Genomic DNA, 19,960 nt, shown 5'->3' with positions numbered 1-19,960 from the left:
CTCCCAAGGGTGGCAGGCTGGGTGTGTCGTGCTGGGGTCTCTTTACTAGGAAACATACATGCCCTGGCGGGTTGGCCCAGTGGTGCTGGTGGTTGTTAGGTGCTTGTTTTCAGAGGCTGCAGGGCAGGTTGGTTGGGTCTAGGATCCCAGTGGATGTTGTTTGTAGGGACCCAATGCAGCTGTTGTATAACCTTCCTCGGGTGCTACGGAGGGTTTGAGGACGCAGATTTCCTGATGGCTTTTCCATCTGACCTGCAACGTCGCAGCTCACCTGGCCTCTCCAACACACGAACACATCCTCGAACTGCCTGCTTTCAGGACTTCTTCCTTTGTTTTATTTTGGTTTTTTCAGTGATTCTATTTTGCTTCATGGGCCCGCCTGCAGGATCAGGTAGGGAGAATAGTCTTCATGTGATGTGTGTGTGTGTTTGTGTATCTAAACAAGCATGCTGGGAGCTCAAGGGAGGAGAGGTAAAGTTTAAACAGTCCCACCTCCTTTTGCAATAGACAAGGAAAAGTTCTTCTTTAAAAAGATCACTGGCATCCTCCTCGGCTGGCTTTTAAACATGCACTGTAGCAGGTTGACTCAGCATGTTCAAATGGTAGAAACTGTAATTAACCTTGTAGGCTTCCTGGCTGAAAGCAAACACTTTAGTTTGACTGCTCCAGCATCCTCTCGCCAGTGATGACCGTTTGCAGTAGATTAGTTGGATGTAGTACAACATAAAGCAGTTAGAAGCAGCGTATCAGTGCAGGCTGGACTGTCCGATTAATCCACCCATCTCTCCAGTCTTTTCACGTGACATTACTGTTCCAGTGCCTTGCTGCTTCCACCGGTCTGTTCTATCCCACCGCTAGCACCACTGTATCCGAGCGCCTACCCGTTGTTCATGAGGCACCCTGACTGACATCTGTCTCGTGTGAGCCATTCTTGCCCCAGGGGGCAAGCTGTGTGTGTGGTGGAGCGTTTTGGTTTGGATGACGTGAGATTTTTTTTTTTTTTGAAATGCCAATCCTGCTCTGCGTTTGGTCGGGTTTAACCTATCCCTCGTCTACTGGAAACTGAAAGGTAGGCAGGTCAGAGGTCATTATAAGAAAAAGTGCCCAGCGCTGCACTTTGCCAGTCAGCACCAGGCTGTATTTGAAGGTGAGCCATCACACTCGTGCACACACACACACACACGCACACACTCTCTCTCTCTCTCTCTCTCTCTGCATGCTCTGGCAGTTTGTGGTGCTGCTGCACAGGCCTTATCAGCAGGCAGCAGGGATAGAATTACCCCAGAGCACAAGGTGTGCCGCTCTCTGAATTCTCCCAGCGCTGGGATCCCTCTTGACCCCCCTCTCTGTTTGTTGTGTTTGGGCTTGAGATAGCAGCAGAGGGTAAATAACATGTCGGGGAGGCGGCTGAGGGGTCTCCAGGGACTTCATTTGCTGCTGCTGTTCCCCAATCCCAAGACTGGCACCGCTTGTTGGGGGTTCAGGGTTGTTGGGCATTGGTGCCGCGTGTGTGTATTTGTGTGTGTTGGGGGATCATGACAAAGAATGTTCCATTAGGTGTGAAGGCCACTGCAGCTTATTTATTTGTTGACAGTTTTCTGCCCCCAAAACTCTTGTTCTCCACTGTAATCCTTTTAATGTCTCACACTTCGACCGGCAGCCTCCCACCATCTGCCCCAATCCACAAAGACACAGCACACCCAGCTCTGGCGGCTCATTCTGCAGGCTGGACCCTTCTAACAATTGCTAGGGGAATGGACCAAACACTGCAGCTGGCACAGGCACGTTGCAGGTGCTGGGCTGCTGCTGCAGAACAGTGTAACTACAAGCCCTGCAGGCCGCAGGTTGATGGGGATGATACAGATCTGTGTGTCTGTGCGAGCATTCGGAGACACACTCAGTGTATGTATCTCTGGCCAAGCTGATAGGCCATCCCTGAGGAAACCAGCCCTCTTCAGGAAAGCACTTAAGCAGGTACTTAACTTTAAGCAGGTACTTTAAGTGCTTTGCTGGACAAGAGCCTTGGTTGGTAGCACTGCTGAATGGGGAAGGCGTTTGCAGCCAGGCTGGGATTTGAGGGTAAGGGGTGAGGAGAGGGTTGGGGTTACCTCTAGACTTTCAGCCCCTGGTCCCCAAAAGGCTTTCTTGGGTTTCGAAGAGGAAAGTTTCTGCTTCAGGAAGCTCAAAGCACAAAGAGAACCTGGCCCCTGTCCCATGGACGAGAAGAGGGTGAGGCTGTGAGGGGCCTCATGTGATGGGCACAGGGGCACGTCTGGGCATGTCAGTAATGCCCTGGGCGTCTGGCCCTTTCTCTCTGTGTTAGAAATGAATGTTTTCTTCCTTCTGCAACATTTTGCTCTTCCAGGCTGTGTGAGTTGTTGCATTGCTTTCCTTCTCTTTGCCCCAGCTTCTTTACCCCACTCCCATTGCCTCAGTCCTGACACATGGACCTGGGTCAGAGCCAAACTCAGCCCAGCTCTCCTTCGGCAGCACCACTGCGGCCATGGGGGGTCCTCAGATGGCACCGTGTGCAGCATATATTCAGCCCTTAGCCTTCCTTGATAACAGCAGCCCCCAGCTGGCGGCCTCTTTTGTTTCTGTCCAGGATTTCCCCCCATCTAGCTTGGAGTTTATTTTTTCAAAGGCCTTTTTTTTAAATGGATCTTGGCATTTCTCTGCTGTGGTGTGTAGGTCGGTACTGTACCCCCCACTGGAGTGTGTAGGCCTGTGCTTTCCCCTGTAGGGTTCTGTACTCCCTGCTGTACCCCCTGCTGTGGTGTGTAGCTCTGTGCTTTCCCCTGTAGGGTTCTGTACCCCCCACTGGAGTGTGTGGGTCTGTGCTTTCCCCTGTAGGGTTCTGTACCCCCCGCTGTAGTGTGTGGGTCTGTGCTTTCCCCTGTAGGGTTCTGTACCCCCCACTGGAGTGTGTGGGTCTGTGCTTTCCCCTGTAGGGTTCTGTACCCCCCACTGGAGTGTGTGGGTCTGTGCTTTCCCCTGTAGGGTTCTGTACCCCCCACTGGAGTGTGTGGGTCTGTGCTTTCCCCTGTAGGGTTCTGTACCCCACTGGAGTGCGTAGCTCTGTACTGCACCCACTGATGACTTGTGTTGGCTCAGCCACAACACCCCCCATCCCGTCCCTCTCCCAGGTACACCTCTGCTCCTTGACACACACGTGTGCATGCTCACAACCCCTGCACACTTCCCCCCCCCAGCTTGCTGTGACTCTAACCCACAAGCCCATTTTCCCAGCACCTCTTATACCCTCCAACCCCCCGCCCTCCCCCGCGCCCCCTCCCTTTAACCTGGCAGCCGGCAGGTTTCCCTCCCAGCCCCTCGGCAGCAGAGCGGGGTGCCCTGCGCGGCACCGGCCGGGAGGCGAGGGGCTGGTTCTCAGGCCAAAGGGGAAGGGGGTCTGACATTGGAGAGCTGCAGCCGAGAGGAGGGACCAGCTTCACTCCCACACTTTGCGCCGGGAGAGGAGCGAGCCACACGCCACCGTCCGTCCCCACACGGGGCCATCGCCCGGGGAGCCTCCGCCACCAGCCTGCCCCCCACGCCGCCCCCCGAGCCCGCAGGACTCCCCCAGCCCATGCGGAGGAGATCGGGACGCGCAGCGCCCAGCGCAGCCTGAGCCGCCGACCGTCTCCGGGCGCCTTCCCCTGCGCTCCCGGGGCCCGTGCGCTCGGACCCCGCCGGTGGCTCCCCTCTGCCAGCCATGCCCCGGGGCCCCTGCGCCCCTCGCCAGCCTGCGCCCCTCGCCTGGCCTTGTTAAAGCCGGCTCTCGCTTCGCCTCCCCCCAGCCCGCCCTGCTGGCTGCCCCCCACCCAAAGCCGCCTCTGTCGCGGGTGGCAGCAGAGCCGAGCCCCGCGGAAAGGCCGGGGAGCCTCCCACCAGCCGGCGGAGAGGGGGTCCGCCTGGGCGCACGGACAGGGCACGCCCCGGGACCAGCGCCGCCGCAGCGCCGGTCGCTTTCAAGGATTTCTCAGGATCCAGCCATAAGAAGTGGGGAGCCCCCTCGATTCACCCTCCACCTGCACCCCAACGTCCCCGCTCCTCGCTGGGGCGCACCGCGGGCTCCCCATTCGCTGCTCAGATCCTGCGATCCCGGAGCTGCCCCCGGGGGCACTGGAAGATTTCGCCCCCCCCACCTTTCTAGTCCCCCCTGCGATCGGACCTGCAGGGGGATGGGCGGGCGAGCCAGCCGGGGACCCCCGAACTGAGTAGCTGCCTCTGCCTTCTCTGCTTGCGGCCAGCTGGTTTGGGGGGACGCGCCCCTCGGCCCCTCTGAATCTTTAATATTTTTTTGCAACAACATCAAGGAAAGGACCGTGCTGGAAAAGCCCTTTAAGCCTCCCCTTCTCCCCCCAGCACCAGCCGCCCACCTCTGACAAAGTTACAGCTCTGTCTAACCGCTCAGTCCCAGGATGGAGCCCTCTTCCTCAGTATTTAGCTATTTGTAAGTAATCTCGGCTGGATTTGTCTGCTTTCCCTCCCCCAGCCCTGGTGCAAACCCCCCTCCCTTTATTTTCCACATTTATTTCGGCTCCATTTCAAAGCAATCACTTCACACCTCTTTTTTTTCCCCTTCCCTTTTCTTTCCCCCCCTCATTCTAGGTTATTGCACTTGTTTGTTCTCTCCTTACAAGCTCAGGTAAGTATCTTCTGTTATTCTTCCTTTGTCTGAAGCCAGCCAGTAAAAACTATCTTGTCCTTAAATTGTTCCGGAACCAAATCTGCTTTTGAACAAAAATATGATGATAATCGAAGGGGAGTTTTCAGATAAAGGGGGAAACCGGTGGTAACTCTTGACCCATCAGGCATGAGGCAGAAAGGAGAGTTATTTTACATCAGGATCCAGGGAAAATAATCCATCTGTAGTAGGTTCAAGGAGAAGAGGTTATTGCAGGCTGCAGATTTAAGAAACGAAACGAGAAGAGCCAAAATACAAAGCAGGAAATATAGGCTGATTGCTTGAAATGAGAGAGCAAGACTTGTAAGTGGTGCGGTTCTTTTAATTGCAAGTAGCATTGTGGGTTTTTCACTATTGGGTCTTTTTTTATGCACACGCCTTCACTTTAAAAAAATAAATAAATCTGATTTGGCCCAGCCCATAATGTCAGTCTTTAGCATCACTTTCTGATTGCTAAAGCTTCGAATCATGTTGTGAATATGTTCAACAGCCCATCCTCAGCACAGCCAGATGCTGTGCAAAACCCACCTCAGGGAATTGCAGTCCCTTGGATTTCAAACCCAGGGTGGGAACAATCAAGAGATTACAGGTGGGAGGTTTTGTTTAAAAAGGACGTTGATCTACAATTTTGGAAGCTTGGAAAAATAACGATTCCGGCATGAAGGGGGTGGAAAGCAAAGGGAAAGGAGCCAACCCAGCAAGAAGGAGTTGTGTTAAAACATAGTTGCAATATTTTGGAGTATCAGATGGAGCCCAAATAGCCGTATGGCAGGCAATCCTCTTCTCCACATGGTACCCTCATCAGAGTTGGCAAGAGAACCCAGAGATATTATCCAAAAAACATCCATAGGAAATACACAGAGAGAGAGAGAGAGAGAGATTAAATTGTCAGGGGGAGATATCTATATAAACTCAGCTTTGGGGAAGCAGTGGCTGTTCTGCGAGCAGGGAGGAATCCTTCATGTTTGACATGGAGGTGGGGCGGGGGGCTTGGGTGATGCTGAAAAGAGCGATCTCCTCAACATTTGCTCAGAATACGTCTTTATAAATGTCAGGGGCAAGCAAAATCTTCCAGACTTAAAAGAGGGATTTAAGCCCAGGGCCAGGGAATTCTGAGCAGACTTGACTGGCAGAGGAAAAGCAGATTTGGCGCTCCCCAGATCGTTCACTGGGAACAAAAGCCCACCAGTGGCACAGTTGGTTCTGTAGAGAACTGGGTCAGTGAATGATCTGGTGCTAACGGGTTTCTGTTTAATCGGAATGTTTGGAAGGGAGGGTGGCTGCTGGTGGGAAACCCCTTGCTGGGCTCGGTGTAAATGGAGCTGTTCATAAATATGGGAGGGAAAAACAATTGCAAACTGCCGTGGCTGCTACATAGGGCTGAGTCCAGTTGGGGGTTCATTTGTGGCTGTGTTTGCCTTCTGTGCTATCAGTTATTTTGGTCTCAGGCACGGTTCCCTTGGAGCAGTTCAGGACTCTGCCTTGATCAATGGGTTTTCATTGAACGAGGACTCAAAAATCAGAAGGATGTTGTTTGAAAGAGCAGAAAAATGAAGAGCAAAAGGCCAGAGAGAAAAGCAGTTGTTAAAAACGAATGGGAATGATATTGCCCATATATACAGGCACACGGCAAGGTGACACCTTAGGACCGTGGTTACATAATGCGAGAACCAGTCTCTTCCCACGGAAATGTATGGACAATGTATAATGTAGTGGTACAGATCCTGCTGTCACTTTGGAGGTAAATCTGGAGTAACTCCCTTATAGTCAGTGGCTCGCCAGCAGGCAGTGTAAATGAGAGCGGAGTTTGCTCCTCAGTATGCAACAGCCTGGAGTCTGATCTGGCTTGCACACTTATAAATCCAAAGTAACTCCTCTGAAGTCAATGGAATGACACTGGTTCTAAACCAGAGATAACTGAGGTCAGAATCTGCCCTGGTGTAATCACCTGCGCTGCCCTGGAGTCAGTGATTTCCTTCTCGCCACTGATTGATGTTTGTGCAGGACTTTATACTTGGGAAGCACTGTATGAGTGTTACAACCCGTAGCGATCCTGGCTTGGCACCATATAAACTAGCTGCCTCGTAAACCCCCGCTGGAGGCCAGCGCCCGTCACACAGCCCATTAGCCCCTCGGAGGAGCAGAGATTATAATGGTGTGTTGTGTATTTTTTAATTTCCTAAAGGTAACTGTTCAGTCCCCACCTAATTTTACACAGCATGTGAGGGATCAGAGCCTGGTGACGGATCAGCTCAGCCGACGGCTCGTCCGCACCTACCAGCTGTACAGCCGGACCAGCGGGAAGCATGTGCAAGTCCTGGACAACAAGAAAATCAATGCCATGGCTGAGGACGGGGATGCGCATGGTAAGGGCACATGATGGGGCGCACACAGGGGTGGGGGAACAGACGGTGATGGGGGAGTGTTACCGGTGCAGTGTAGTAATTGATGGTTTCCGTCCTGTTTGTTCGCCAGGAATCATTGACATTGTTTGGGTTGTGGGGTCCTGCAAAGGGAGAACATGGGGATCAATGCTTATAATAAGACTTAGCTCTGACGTGATCCAATTGTCAGGGTGTGTTCCAAGCAGCATCGTATCTAAGGAGGGAATAGGAGCTTTGGGGGGGTTTTACACCTGATCCTGGGTGCATTGAGAGTCTGCCGTCTAATAGCTGCTGCAGCCAGTGGCAGGCTGGGCTCCAGGATGGAGATGGCTGCAAATATTCCCTTCAAAGAAACATAAATGAGTTACTGATTTGTTGGAAGGGGGGCCAAATAAGACCTAACCCCAGAATGGGAGTGGTATTTCCCTTAAATATACTCTGTGCCCCAGACTTCCACACCCCCCCGGGCTAGCCCAGAGCTAAGGTGCAGGGAGGGAGGGAGGGGGAAAGAGGTGAAGAGGACTGCAGTGTAGCTCCAGCAGCAAAAGTGAGGAGACTGGAATTGGAGATCAGTCTAGGGACAGATTCCCTCGGCCACTTGCATGGGTGTTCCAGATGGGGCCTTTGACAGGGCACCCATGGAAAGACACCAGTCCCTGCAGCTTTCACTCTCAAAGGGAAAAGAGCATGACAGAGCAGCTCCAAGACGTGTGAAAGTTTAAATACTTTGATCATGTGTGTTAATTACACAATCAAATGGTCAAACACATACAGGAGGTCAAGGGTCTTAGCAAAGCTGTGGATGCTCTAAATTGTTGTGGGCCTTTGGCAGTCTCTGCGTCCATGTGGAACGCAGCTATGAGGGTACAGGCTGGCTCCCACTCCTGGCGAATTCAGTGGCAGGAGACGCTCACGTCTGTTGTATGTGTATGTATTTATATGTGCTACGCATTCGAATCATTACTGTTTTTCTTTGGTATTAGCTGCAATTTCCCTTTCTTGCTCAGAGAGATTAGTGGAAAATATATATTTTTTGGATTGGCTGAAAATTTTATGATAAACTTTAATAGTTAGAGCTAAGTGTGGATTCCACATCTTGCTCTATATTAACCTTTCAAATGAAATATCCCTGGCATAAAGCAGCTCCAGGTTGAAAGGGTATTAAATTATTTCCCAGGAAATGAAAAAAATCTCTTCTTGTTTTATATATCTATATCTATATCTATATGTATTTTAAAAAAGAAGAGCAGCTATTGCAAATTTAAATAATGACAAAGTTAAACAAAGCCAGCAAGAGGGAGGGCTAGTGGCAGCATGAAAAACTCTATTAAAAAGTAATAAAAAAGGTTAAGCATTTGAAGAGCTAAGAAAAAAAATGAAGAATGATCTAAAACAGAAAAAGTACAAGCAGTTTTTCAGATGTAAAGTTTTAAAAGAGTTGCAAGTCTGTAAATGTTAAAATAGAGGTTCAGGATTGTTCTATATGAATCTCTAGAGAGACCCCCATGTCTGGAAGAGCTATTAAAACTCTTCTGACTTTCACCTTTTTTAACATTTCCTGAATACTTTCTCCTCTTCGCAGTCCAGTTAGGGGATCAAGTGTGTCTCGCTGCATTTTTTCAGCATTTACGTAGCCACTTTCCCTTCAAAGTTTTAGCATGAAACATAATTTTACTGGGATAAATCTGTCACTTAAGTGAAAGAATAGGGTTGAATATGTTAAGCTTTTTTTAAAAAAAAATCGACCCCAACAACTGTTATTTAAAAATCCCCTTTAACAAAAATTACAAAATAAAAGCATTTGGATTATATTTTTCGGATGGGAATAAAAGGGTTGATTTATTTCCGCAACTGACCGCTTTCCCCACTGTGATGTTTTTACTGCCAACTTAATGTCGTGCACTGTTCTCGGTTATTTGTCTTAATTGTCAATATTTGACCGACTTTTTAATTATGGGCAAAGTGGGCTGGATGATAAAGTCCTCATCCTTCCTGAGTTGTGTCTTTGACAAAAAACACCCCTGAGCGGCTTTAATCCGGATTACAATGTCCGCAGGCCAAGTGACTCAGAAATGGTGCTGGATCCCCCAGAAATGATCCCAAAGTGCTCTGATTTCTGTATGATTTAAGCCAAGATGCCCCTTTTGGGGCTGGGGGATTTGGTTCTGGAAGGGAGCGGGTTGCCTGAATCCAGCATATAGCCTTGGGATCTGTATGTCCCTGGGATTTGTCTTTTCTTCTGTGCCCCCATTGTTTCTATTGAGCTGCTCTCTGGAGCCGAGTGTTTCCAGGACCCTCGGCGTGAGCAGCTGCTCAGCATCGGAGCGGCTCCCTGGCCAGGCTGGTGCGGGGAAGCAAAAGCGACCAACAGGGCTATAAATCAGGACAGGAGGCGGAGAGGAAAGAGATGTGCATCTTTAAAGCTGTGAGTTTGTGCCACTCTTCCTCAGGCTTTCCCCCCCCCCCCCCGATCTGTCAATCGATCAGTGAAGGGAAAGAAAATCAATGCTCTTTAAACCTTTTACTGCCTCTCCGATCAATTCCACTCCCCTGGCCCCCTCCAGAGGCAGATCACTAAGGGGTCCCTGTCGCAGGGACTCTGTTTGGCTCAGGTTGTGCTTTTGGAGATGTTTGGATGGCGCCGATGTGTTCTGGGAGGTGCCGGGCCCAGGAGAGGAGGTGGAGGGGTTGTGATGGGGGCCAGGGGCAGGGGATAGGCATGTCCTTCTTTCCAGCTCATCAGTTCAAAGTTCAGCCTGCTCATGGGGGAGAGACCCAGTCCAAGCGGGCTTGGTACCAGTAGGCTTTGAATGCCAGATCCACAGCAGGGCGTCAGGCTCAGTCCGGACCGTTTTGGGATGGGAGGCTGTGCTGGCAACATGAGGCTGGGGGTCTCAGACAAGCACTCCTGCTCGTTCAATGGACCTTGCTTCGCTGAAGCCTTCCCATCTGTCTAGCTGACCTGCAGGAACGGAGGAGTTGGCCCCCTGGCTGAGGCTTCCCCGCATGTCGAACCCATCTTTTAGGGGGGTCTGGCTCCTGGGGATGATTTTCAAAGGGCTTTCTTAACTGCAGCCGTGGGATGAGCCGGCATGCCGGGCCGTGGGGTGAGCCGGCGTGCCAGGCTGGCAGCTCTGACTCTGACTTGTCCTGTTGTGACTCAATAGTGTACGATTCTGAGGGCAGGGCCTTTGCTTCAGTGATGTCAGGGGCAGTGGTGGCATTCTGCTAGTGCCAGGGACTCCAATCATGCCCTGTGCAAGGTGCTGTACAGATTAATCACAAGACAGGCACTCCCTGTCCCAGACTGGTCCCAGTCTGGCTGCTCTTTGAGCAATTCTTCCCTTTGGTTTTCAAAGGTAGTTTCGTATTCTCTCTAAAAAGCCCCAACCCCTCACATCAATCCAGCGCCCGCATCCCCAAGGATCCCAAAGCACTACCAGAACCGTTCCAAACCACAGACCTGATCGCTTTGTTCGCCCCTGAAGTGCAGCTGCCTCTGGGGCAGAATGCAGGAGCTGTTGGACTGCAAGCAACACAAGGCCAAAACAAAAGGGAGAGCAGTTCTTGCCATGGGAGGTGTCTGCAAAAGGGCAGAATCCTGTGGACTGGGAGAGAGGATCTTCCAGTGATTGGAGCCAGGGTGTTCCTGGGTGCACCAATGACTTGGGCACGTCATTACGTCCCTCTGTGCGTTGTAAGATGGGGGCGATTGTCGCTGATTGAACTAATTGATCTAGCTCAATGAAGCAATATTTGCAAGGTGCGTTGAGAGCCTTGGTTTGAATGTATGGCGGGAAATCCATTGTGCTGAGCTGACAAGGACAGATCCCGGCGACTGTTCCACATGTGCCGTGCAATCCATGCCTGCCTGTTCGCTTGTCGTGGGCAAGCGTAGGTCACCCGATACCTGGCTCTCGCTCGGTCATCCCAGAGGCCCTTGTGGGCACTCCAATCCTCAAGGCCATGAAGTGCAAGTGGTCCTGTTTCATGCCAGTTGCATCCTGTAGTTACAGGGCTTAACTCCTCCCGTTCACCCCGGGGCAGCGACATTGACCGTGAGAGACTTATTCCCCATTTGCAGGAGGGTGAGATCTGATCAGGCCCGTGGATATTTAAGAGCAGGTCCCTGCTGGGCTTGCCCATAGCTCTCTCTCTGCAAGAGGCTTTCTCTGCTGGCAACATCAACACAACTAAAGTACTGGGGGGAGCTCCCTGCTCCTGGCGGCTGGGCTCCAGCCCTCACGCTCCCAGGGAGGAGGCAGGGACGAGATGGTGACAGGTCTATTTATAGGCGCGCCATCGATCGGCGATTTGCATTGCTCCTTTGGCCACCGATCGATGGCTCCATTAAAACACGGAGCCCGAATCAACACGCCCCCTCAACTCCCACAAAGGTAAAACACATTAGCAGGGTGGCCAGGCCCGTCGGCGTCTCCCTTGCCAGCCACAAAGTCACCGCAGAGAGAGGCCTCCCTCTGCTTGCTTGGGCCTGGGGCGTTGAGCGACAGAGCGAGGGCCTGAACCGCAAGGGGGAGGAGATGCAAGGAGGGTTAACAGCTCCCCCTTTCCTTCCCCTTGGCTTGGATTCAGTTCCCAGATCCGCCTCCCTGCCTGTCCCTTCAGTGCTGAGTTAGCAGCCAGGGTGACTTTACTCTCTCTCCATCTATGTGGATTGCAGCTCCCAACTAAAGTCTAGATCCCTGGGGTACTGACGTGGCCCCTGTGCTCTTAGGATCCCAGCATCATGGTCTTATTGATTTTCCCAGCCTCCCTGTGAGGCAGGGAAGTGCCATCATCCCCTTCTCACAGAGGGGAAACCGAGGCACGGAGCCACTAAGTGATTGGCCCATGGTCACCTAGGGAATCTGTGGTCTCCTTAGTCCCAGGCAGTGCCCTTCCTGTGAGATTGGCAGTGGGGCACCTCTCTGCCCAATACGCGCCCTTCACCATAGCCTGGCCCAGCAAGAGGTGCTGGGGCTTGTGCAGCGTCCTCCACAGCATCTAGTGGTGGCCAGAGGTGGGATGCCCGGCTAGCTGGGCCATCGCTCTGTGCTGGTTCCGGTGCGGCTGGATTGCGGATCTAGCCCGGGAGTAACAGGAAGCCGACTGTGGTCCTGGTGTGCTCAGAGCCAGGCGCGGGTACCGGTGGGGTAGGGGGGCGTTCTCTCCAGGTGGGGAGCAGAGTGGGGGTGCCTGCTGGAGCCCGTCGCTATGACCTGGCCTCTCTCCTTCTTGCCAGCCAAGCTCATCGTGGAGACGGACACCTTCGGGAGCCGCGTGCGTATCAAAGGGGCCGAGACCGGGTTCTACATCTGCATGAACAAGAAGGGAAAGCTGATTGGCAAGGTAAGGGCAGGGGGCAGGACTCAGCACCCCCCAGGGAAGAGGAGGACGACAGAGGGAGTTGTCGAGGCAGGGGGGAAGGGGGGAATATGGCTGCGGGGATCAAAGAGGCGATGGGGCTGGCAAACTGGGCGGCACGGGATGAATTCCACAACTCTCTCCTCACACACAGCCGGGCTGCTCTGCGGTTCTGGGACCAGCACCCGCAGTGTTCAGCTGCTCTGTGGGGCTGGCCCTTCCTGTACACACCCCCTGAACTCCCAGCGGGGTGGCAGGAGGGTAAACTCCCCTTTTGGGCCAGGATAGGCTGGAAGATTTTGTTATTCTCCTTCCCTGGTGCTCGTCTGGGGGAGGCCGAGGGGGATCAGGCAGTGCACAGACCTGTGCTTCCTGCACACTCACCCCCAGGCCCCTCCATTGCCAGCTCAACCAGCCCCCCCGTTCTGCTGCTGCCCCCCCTTGCATGTACATAGATTGGCAGTTCTTTGGCTCTCATCCCCGTGGGCCCTTTATCTCCTCTTCTCTCTCTCCATAGCTCCACGCACGTTTATTTCACTGCTCTTCAGGCAGGCCCTGTTTTAAGAGTCTAGCTTAGACACAAGAAACCTGGAGGCTGGTGCAAATTGGTGGCGTGCCGTTGCAATCCGTAGGCTCTGATTTGCACCAGCCAGGGATCTGGCTCATGAGGAATTCCTGCGCCGGCTCCTGCTTGCAGTGCTCTGGGACGCGCAGGCTCTGTCACCGGGGCAGCAGAGTTCGTTGTGCGCACGCAGGAATCCCAGCGCTGGGGAAACGGGGCCCGGCGGGAAGAAGTTCTTGTGGGAGGAGGTTCCGCTGGGCCAAGAGCTGTCGGGGCAGTTCCTCCTCTCAGCCAGGAGGAGGTGGCGTCCTGTCATGTATTCCACTCGCTGGCGTCCGCTAGCCAGGGAGCGTGGCAGTTCCGCAGATCTCTGAGTGTGCCTGGCTTAGCTCGGCAGGCGTGCACCATATGTCTCACTCGCTCGCACGCTGACTCTGCCAGGGGCTTGGCTGGCCACAGGCTCATCAGCTGCATGCATGAATGGAGCGCACACATCAAACTGCACCTCCTGGCCCACGTCCCCAGCCCTGTCCATCCTTCCCCAGATCCTGGTCTGGAGCAGGAGAAGGGTTAGTGCAACCTGCTTAGTTAGTCCACCTCGCAGTGATGCTGCCCTGTCCCCTTTCCCCTCCTCCTTGCTCTGAGCTCACCTGGCTCTGCTGCTGGACATTAACTGCCTGCCCTGCCCACCTGCTTCTCTTCCCCACCTCCCGGCCAGTTCTTTCCGGATGTTGCATGTGTGATCTGGCTGTGAGGGATTATGAGCTCCCTGCGCTGTCTGGATCCTGCCATCTGCTTGGGTGCCTGATCTCACTGCTCACATGCAGCCGCCTTAGGTGTCACAGCGCATGGGCTCGGATCGGGGTGCGGGGCCCCAGCAAGGAGCCAAACCTCATCTAACACGGCTAGTGCTCCGGGTGCTCAAACAGTGCCCAGCCCCCCAGGGAGCCCAGGGGACTGGCGTCAGATGGAGCAGCCCGGGGAGATTAGTGGTCCCAGCATGGATGATCTGAGAGGCTTGGCTGCAATGCATGCTGGGACCTGTGGTCTCTGCATACCGTGTGCACCCATGTTAAGGATCTGGGGGCCCCTGGACACTGGTAAGGTCCTTGCAATCCATGGGCTGGTGAGAACCCAAGGTGGAGGCTGAGGGTTGGAAAAGGGGGGCTCCACCTTGGGTTTGAGGACTCTCCCCATTTCTGGCACATGGCGTCATGTGCATATGTGATGCTGCTGCCCCTTGCTACAAAGGCGTGGACTGGCCAATAGCTTGCCCAGGCCGCTCCTGCTCGCTGGAGATCCCAGGGCATTTGTCTCACGAGCCAGACTCTTAACGCTGGTGTCCAATGCAGGAAATGACACTCTGCACCCTCCGAGAGCTCCTATGCTGCCCATCCCCGCACTCTGTGCTTCCTGTCCCAATTTGTTATGCAGCATTGCTGTGCGCGGCTAACCAGGCTCCGTGCTTCACCCCAGAGCCAGTTTCCCTTCTGCAGTTGATGAAGTGACCCTCACGTGTCCTCACGCACTATCCATGAGCATTAGTGGCTGCTCCAGAAACACCAGGCGCTGCTGTTGTCAGGCCAGATGCTGGTTCCTTACTCCCCCTTTACTTGGGCAGTACTCCAGCAGGAAGGATTCAGCCAATTACAATAAAACCTGTGAGTGAACCCCTCCCCCACTTTGGGGGCAAAACTCCCCCGGACTTCACTTAGGCCAGGATTTCACCTACTCTCTCCCACCTTTTTTGCTGCTTTCCAGCCTCAGATTTGCAGCCCTTTTAATCGGGGCATCAGCATCAGAGCAGCTCCAGCGTGGGAGGTCTGGACTGGTCACTGGTTTACGACAGGGCTGCCCCAGATCACATTCAGTTTTGTATCTCAGGAGCCCGTTTCATCACAGCCAGGAGGGCTAGAGACGCCAGCTCATCTCGAGTGCTGGTGGGTTGAGGTTTTACACATCTGTCAGTCCCAGTCTCTTTCTTTCCCCCTGCCTGCCCAGCTGGCCTGCAGTCACTAAGGCTCTGTCCACACTACACAGCTTTCAGTGACAGCCGTGTCGCTAAAAGGCAAGCAGTGTAGCTGCTCTTTGTTGGCAAACACTTGCACCCCCAACAAGTGGCATTCACACTGCCACTTGCTGCAGCGACACTTCTGTCTTTCAGGGTCAGGGGGGCGGGTAGCACCTCTGAACAACAAACCTTTTGTGGCTCAATTGCCAGTATAGACATACCTAATGCTCATGCCAGGAGGGATATGGAAAATACCACAGTCCCTTGTGATTGAGTATGACGGTTGCACCAGTGCCTACAGAGCCCTGTCCAGGATCAGGAACCCACTGTGCTAGGAGCTGTACAGACAAGTGAGGGGCTGTTTGTGTGGGAATAACTGAGCATGTGTGTAAAGGTTTGTACTATCAGGGCAGTTAGATCTAGGTCTGGATTGGTAGCCAAACTCCCCTCGAGGTTCGAAGGGTTCGTGTCCAGAGCCGGAGCCCAATCCCTAGGACCCCACTGCAAGTCGGGGATTGGGATGCAGTGTTCAGAGCTCTTTGGGTTCAGCCCTGTCTCCTTCCATGCTCCAGGAGATGCACATGAAGGGGCTGGAGGGTGCCAACCGGGACGTGTGTCTATGGGTGTGTCACACGGGCGTGAGCTTTCCCAGGCGCTCAGCACCCAGCCTACAGCTGCAATCAGGGGAAGCCACAGGTGCTCAGCCCCTGGGAGCTGCTGAGAGTTGCATTTCCGAGCGAGAGAGACTATTCCCTGCTCACAGGAAATGTGCTACCGTGCCCTGGCCTGCGGCCTCAGGCACTAGGCGTTCCAGCAGGGCCAGTGGAACCGCCCTAGCCTGGGGTCAAGGTTGTCCCATCTGCAGCGCAGCGTCCTGTCCTGTCCAGCACATTCCTCCCGAGTGTGTTTTAAACAGCGGAAGTGAGACCTTCCTCCTAACCGTGACTGCGGCCACCTAGGGCCTGGGAAGTGCGCCACGCGCCCACCCTTCGCGGCTGCAAATGGAGCAGTCAGGTGATGCAATTTGAGCCAATCAAAGGAGAGGATAGAGGACTAACACTCCAGTTAGAGCTGAGGTAGCCGAATCCGGACCGGACCGCGAGCCGAATCCGGACCGGACCGCGAGCCGAATCCGGACCGGACCGTGAGCCGAATCTAGACCGCCAGCTTTTGAACAGACCCCAAAATCTTTTACTTATTATCATTATTATTTTTTTATTATTTTCTCTGGAGTCTGGACCTTGACTATAACTTGACTAAGAAATTTGGATCTTGACTAGGGTGACCAGACAGCAAATGTGAAAAATTTGGGAGAGGGGGTGGGGGCTAATAGGAGCCTATATAAGAAAAAGACCCCAAAATCGGGACTGTCCCTATAAAATCGGGACATCTGGTCACCCTAGTCTTGACAAAATCCAATTGACTGCCCCTGAGTTAGAGCATTAAAATAGAGACCTGAGCGATTGGGGGGAGGGTCTCCAAGGGACCTGGGAAGAGAGCAGAGTGCAGGTGCGGTGCTTGGCCAACACTGAATGAACCTCAAGTGCTTGGAAATCTCCCGTGAGCAAGTTTCCCGCTGAGATTTCTGGGGTTTCCTAGCAGGACTAGCCAGAGCGCAGATTCTGTCCTGCTGTTTCCTCGGGGCAAGAGTGCCGTCTGGCAGGAGACAAGAAGACGGGACTCCCAGGTTCTAACTCCATCTCTACCACAGGTGGTGTGGGCAACTCAGCTCATCTCTTTGTGCCTCAGGTTCTCACTTGGTGAGATGGGTAGAAAAATGCTTCTTTGCAACACCAATTCCAAGGACATCAGTTCAGATTTGTGAAGCGTGTCGGGAACCTGAAATAAAGACGTCAGGACAGCGTTCCCTGCTATTGTTCGTTCTGCGTCCCAGAGCAGAGAGATGTAGGAACCAGTGAGGGAGGGAAAATGACGACGGTGGCAGAACTAGGACCTGGCCCCCAGTGTCCTGGGATGTGTCTGGCCTACTAGGAGCAGGAAATACCAGCCAGCTCCTGCAAAGAGCGGATGGCTACATCCTTTGGTTCCACGGCAGCACAAACTGCAGTGCTGCCAAATTGTGGCTTAAAGCCAACTCCTGGGGACGGGGGATCACGGGAGACTCCAGCTTTCATTTATAGTCTCTCTCTGGAGGTTGTGGAGATGAGACAAGTGTGAACGTAACCTCTCCAGGCTCAGGAGGAGACTCCCGCATTTATTATTTTGAAAGCTCTCTTTTCTGAAGCCAGTCTCATGATTCTGGGGGCCTGGTTCCTGCTTTGGGAGTGGCTGGGCTGGCCACAGTGAAGTCCAACCATTGCTGACTGTATCTTTGTGTCCCTCTCACAGAGCAACGGCAAAGGCAAAGACTGTGTCTTCACGGAGATCGTCCTGGAGAACAACTACACGGCGCTGCAGAACGCCAAGTACGAGGGCTGGTACATGGCCTTCACCCGCAAGGGCCGGCCCCGCAAAGGCTCCAAGACGCGGCAGCACCAGCGCGAGGTGCACTTCATGAAGAGGCTTCCCAAGGGCCACCAGACCACCGAGCCCCACAGGCGCTTTGAATTCCTCAATTACCCATTCAACCGGAGAAGTAAAAGGACTCGAAACTCCAGCCCTCGGCAGGGCCCCTGACTTGCCCCGCCCCCTGCCTCCCAAGCCCCGCCCCCTTCTCTTCTGCGTAGACATGTGCTGGACTGTGACTAGAGACTTTTTTTTATACGGTTATTAAAAAAGGGAAAAAAAGGAGGAAAAAAAATGACCTGATCTAGTTGTTTATAATTTTGTTTTGGTTTGTTTTTTACAAAAAGGAAAGAAAGAAAGGAAAGAGGCTCTATTTTTGTACTCCAACTTTAAAAAGCAACGAAATGTTCAAAGACTCGGGAATGGGGAAGGCCCTTCACTTAGACCCGTTCTAGTCGGGTTGGGCTTGTGTTTTAGTTCTGTAGCTTTTGGGGAAAGGGGGCAAAAAATCATTTTCAAACAAACAAACAACAACAAAACCCCACCCCAGTCTGGGACCAAAGTGCTACTTAAACTAAAGCAACAGCTGCTTATTGAAAAGAAAAAAAAGATGAGAAATAAAAGAGGTGGGGGAGGGATTTGAAGACTAGGAACCAGGACTCCTGGGTTTTTTCCCAGCTTTACTCCGATGCCTGTTGGGTTTCTGGTGGTAATTGGGTTACCTACGGCTTTCCACTATCAATGTTCCACTATCAATATTTCTTTAGCTGGACAAGGGGTGCTTTGATACTGTTCTGATCCCACAACACTGCTTCTTTTCCCAGATCCCCATCTTTCCACAGGAGGCTGGAGCAGATGGGGGGATAGAGATGCCCCCAGGCAAAATACTGAATGGAGATGGCCCCTCTGTTAACCAAAGGAACCTGGGAATTTTCTCAAGCTGTGATGGCAGGGCAGGGGGCAGTGACTGAATTAGAGAGGGTTGGATAACGGGGGTTTTGTCCCCATGAAGTATTGGGACTCTTCATTGAAAACTGAAAAAAAAAATTAGCTAAAACAAAAATTCCAAAACCCAAAAAATTTTCAGCAGTTTTTGGCTGAATTTTTTAAAAAATGTTCCATTCTCAGGCCAAATTTTTCAGGTTCCAGTCCTCCAACACAAAGATGGAATTGGTTTGAGGAAAGCTGCCATTTTTAATGACAAATTTCATTTTGTCAAATGCCCAGTTTTTCTGTGGGGGGAAAATATTGATGGAAAAATTTCCAGCCATCCTGGCTCTGAACCAAGCCGTAGGAGGAGGACTCTGCAAAGATTGTGAATGGGGAGAAATAACAGAGACATTCTATCAAAGCCAGAACCCGGGTGGCTTCTCAGCCAATCTTTTTGATTGTTTTTATTTCCTTGAGGGTTTTTTTTGTTGTGTACAAATTTAATATGAAATGATTTGAAATATTTATTTAATATGTGCATTAAAATTTGTATTAGTACGAACGGGCTTGTCTGCTGTCCGGGCTCAAGGGTGGGGAAGGGGGAGGAAGTTTTTTAGAGAGGGACAGAGTGAGGCCTGGAAATGAGGAACCTGGCTGGAACTGGTAGGACCAGGAGGTTTTAGTGATTTGCAGCTGAGTTCAGCCTTTTAGGGCCGGAGTCCCAAGGGCTCAGCATACACGATCGGGAGCAGATTTTCCGAAGAGTTCAGCTCCCACTGAAGTCGTAGATTTTAAGGCCAGAAGGAACCAGCCGATCATAATCTGACCTCCTGTACAGCACAGGCGCAGAATTTCATCCTGGCTAAAGCGTCTTCCAGAGAGGCAGCCAGTCTTGATTAGAAGGTTCAAGACTCATAGACTCATAGGCTTTAAGGTCAGAAGGGACCATTATGATCATCTAGTCTGACCTCCTGCACAATGCAGGCCACAGAATCTCACCCACCCACTCCTGGAACAAACCCTTAGCCTATGTCTGAGTTACTGAAGTCCTCAAATTGTAGTTTGAAGACCTCAATCTGCAGAGAATCCTCCAGCAAGTGACCCGTGCCCCATGCTGCAGAGGAAGGCGAAAAACCTCCAGAGCCTCTGCCAATCTGCCCTGGAGGAAAATTCCTTCCTGACCCCAAATATGGCGATCAGTTAAACCCTGAGCATGTGGGCAAGACTCATCAGCCAGCACTCAGGAAAGAATTCTCTGTAGTAACTCAGATCCCATCCCATCTAACATCCCATCACCGACCACTGGGCATACTTATCTGATGATAGTCAAATATCAATTGCCAAATGGATTGCCAAAATCAGGCTATCCCATCATACCATCCCCTCCATAAACTTATCAAGCTTCGTCTTGAAGCCAGATATGTCTTTTGCCCCCACTACTCCCCTTGGAAGGTTGTTCCAGAACTTCACTCCTCTAATGGTTAGAAACCTTCATCTAATTTCAAGTCTAAACTTCCTAGTGTCCAGTTTATATCCATTTGTTCTTGTGTTCA

At 52.4% G+C, this 19,960-nt stretch overlaps 1 protein-coding gene across 10 annotated transcripts in view; it reads left to right on the top strand.

Moving 5' to 3' along the window:
* The window catches only part of FGF8 (fibroblast growth factor 8), a 37,699-nt gene extending 18,762 nt beyond the window's left edge, over positions 1 to 18,937 (top strand). For 4 of the 10 annotated variants that reach the window (XM_050958240.1, XM_050958239.1, XM_050958237.1 and 1 more), the window contains exons 6-10: positions 4,369 to 4,456; positions 4,615 to 4,651; positions 6,876 to 7,056; positions 12,317 to 12,423; positions 17,361 to 18,937. In XM_050958240.1, the coding sequence (XP_050814197.1) occupies positions 4,425 to 4,456; positions 4,615 to 4,651; positions 6,876 to 7,056; positions 12,317 to 12,423; positions 17,361 to 17,648 (645 nt within the window). In that variant the 5' untranslated portion in view covers positions 4,369 to 4,424 and the 3' untranslated portion in view covers positions 17,649 to 18,937. Of the gene's footprint in view, positions 1 to 669; positions 921 to 1,437; positions 1,975 to 3,914; positions 4,457 to 4,614; positions 4,652 to 6,875; positions 7,057 to 12,316; positions 12,424 to 17,360 lie in introns of those variants that run through there. The other 6 variants (XM_050958242.1, XM_050958245.1, XM_050958243.1 and 3 more) reach the window with 6 other exon arrangements.
* The last annotated feature ends 1,023 nt before the right edge of the window (positions 18,938 to 19,960 follow it).

Source organism: Gopherus flavomarginatus, chromosome 6 (genome assembly GCF_025201925.1).
Source record: "Gopherus flavomarginatus isolate rGopFla2 chromosome 6, rGopFla2.mat.asm, whole genome shotgun sequence".
NCBI lineage: Eukaryota > Metazoa > Chordata > Testudines > Testudinidae > Gopherus > Gopherus flavomarginatus.
Note: the sequence above shows the minus strand (reverse complement) of the source record. Positions and strands in the feature narration are given on the sequence as shown.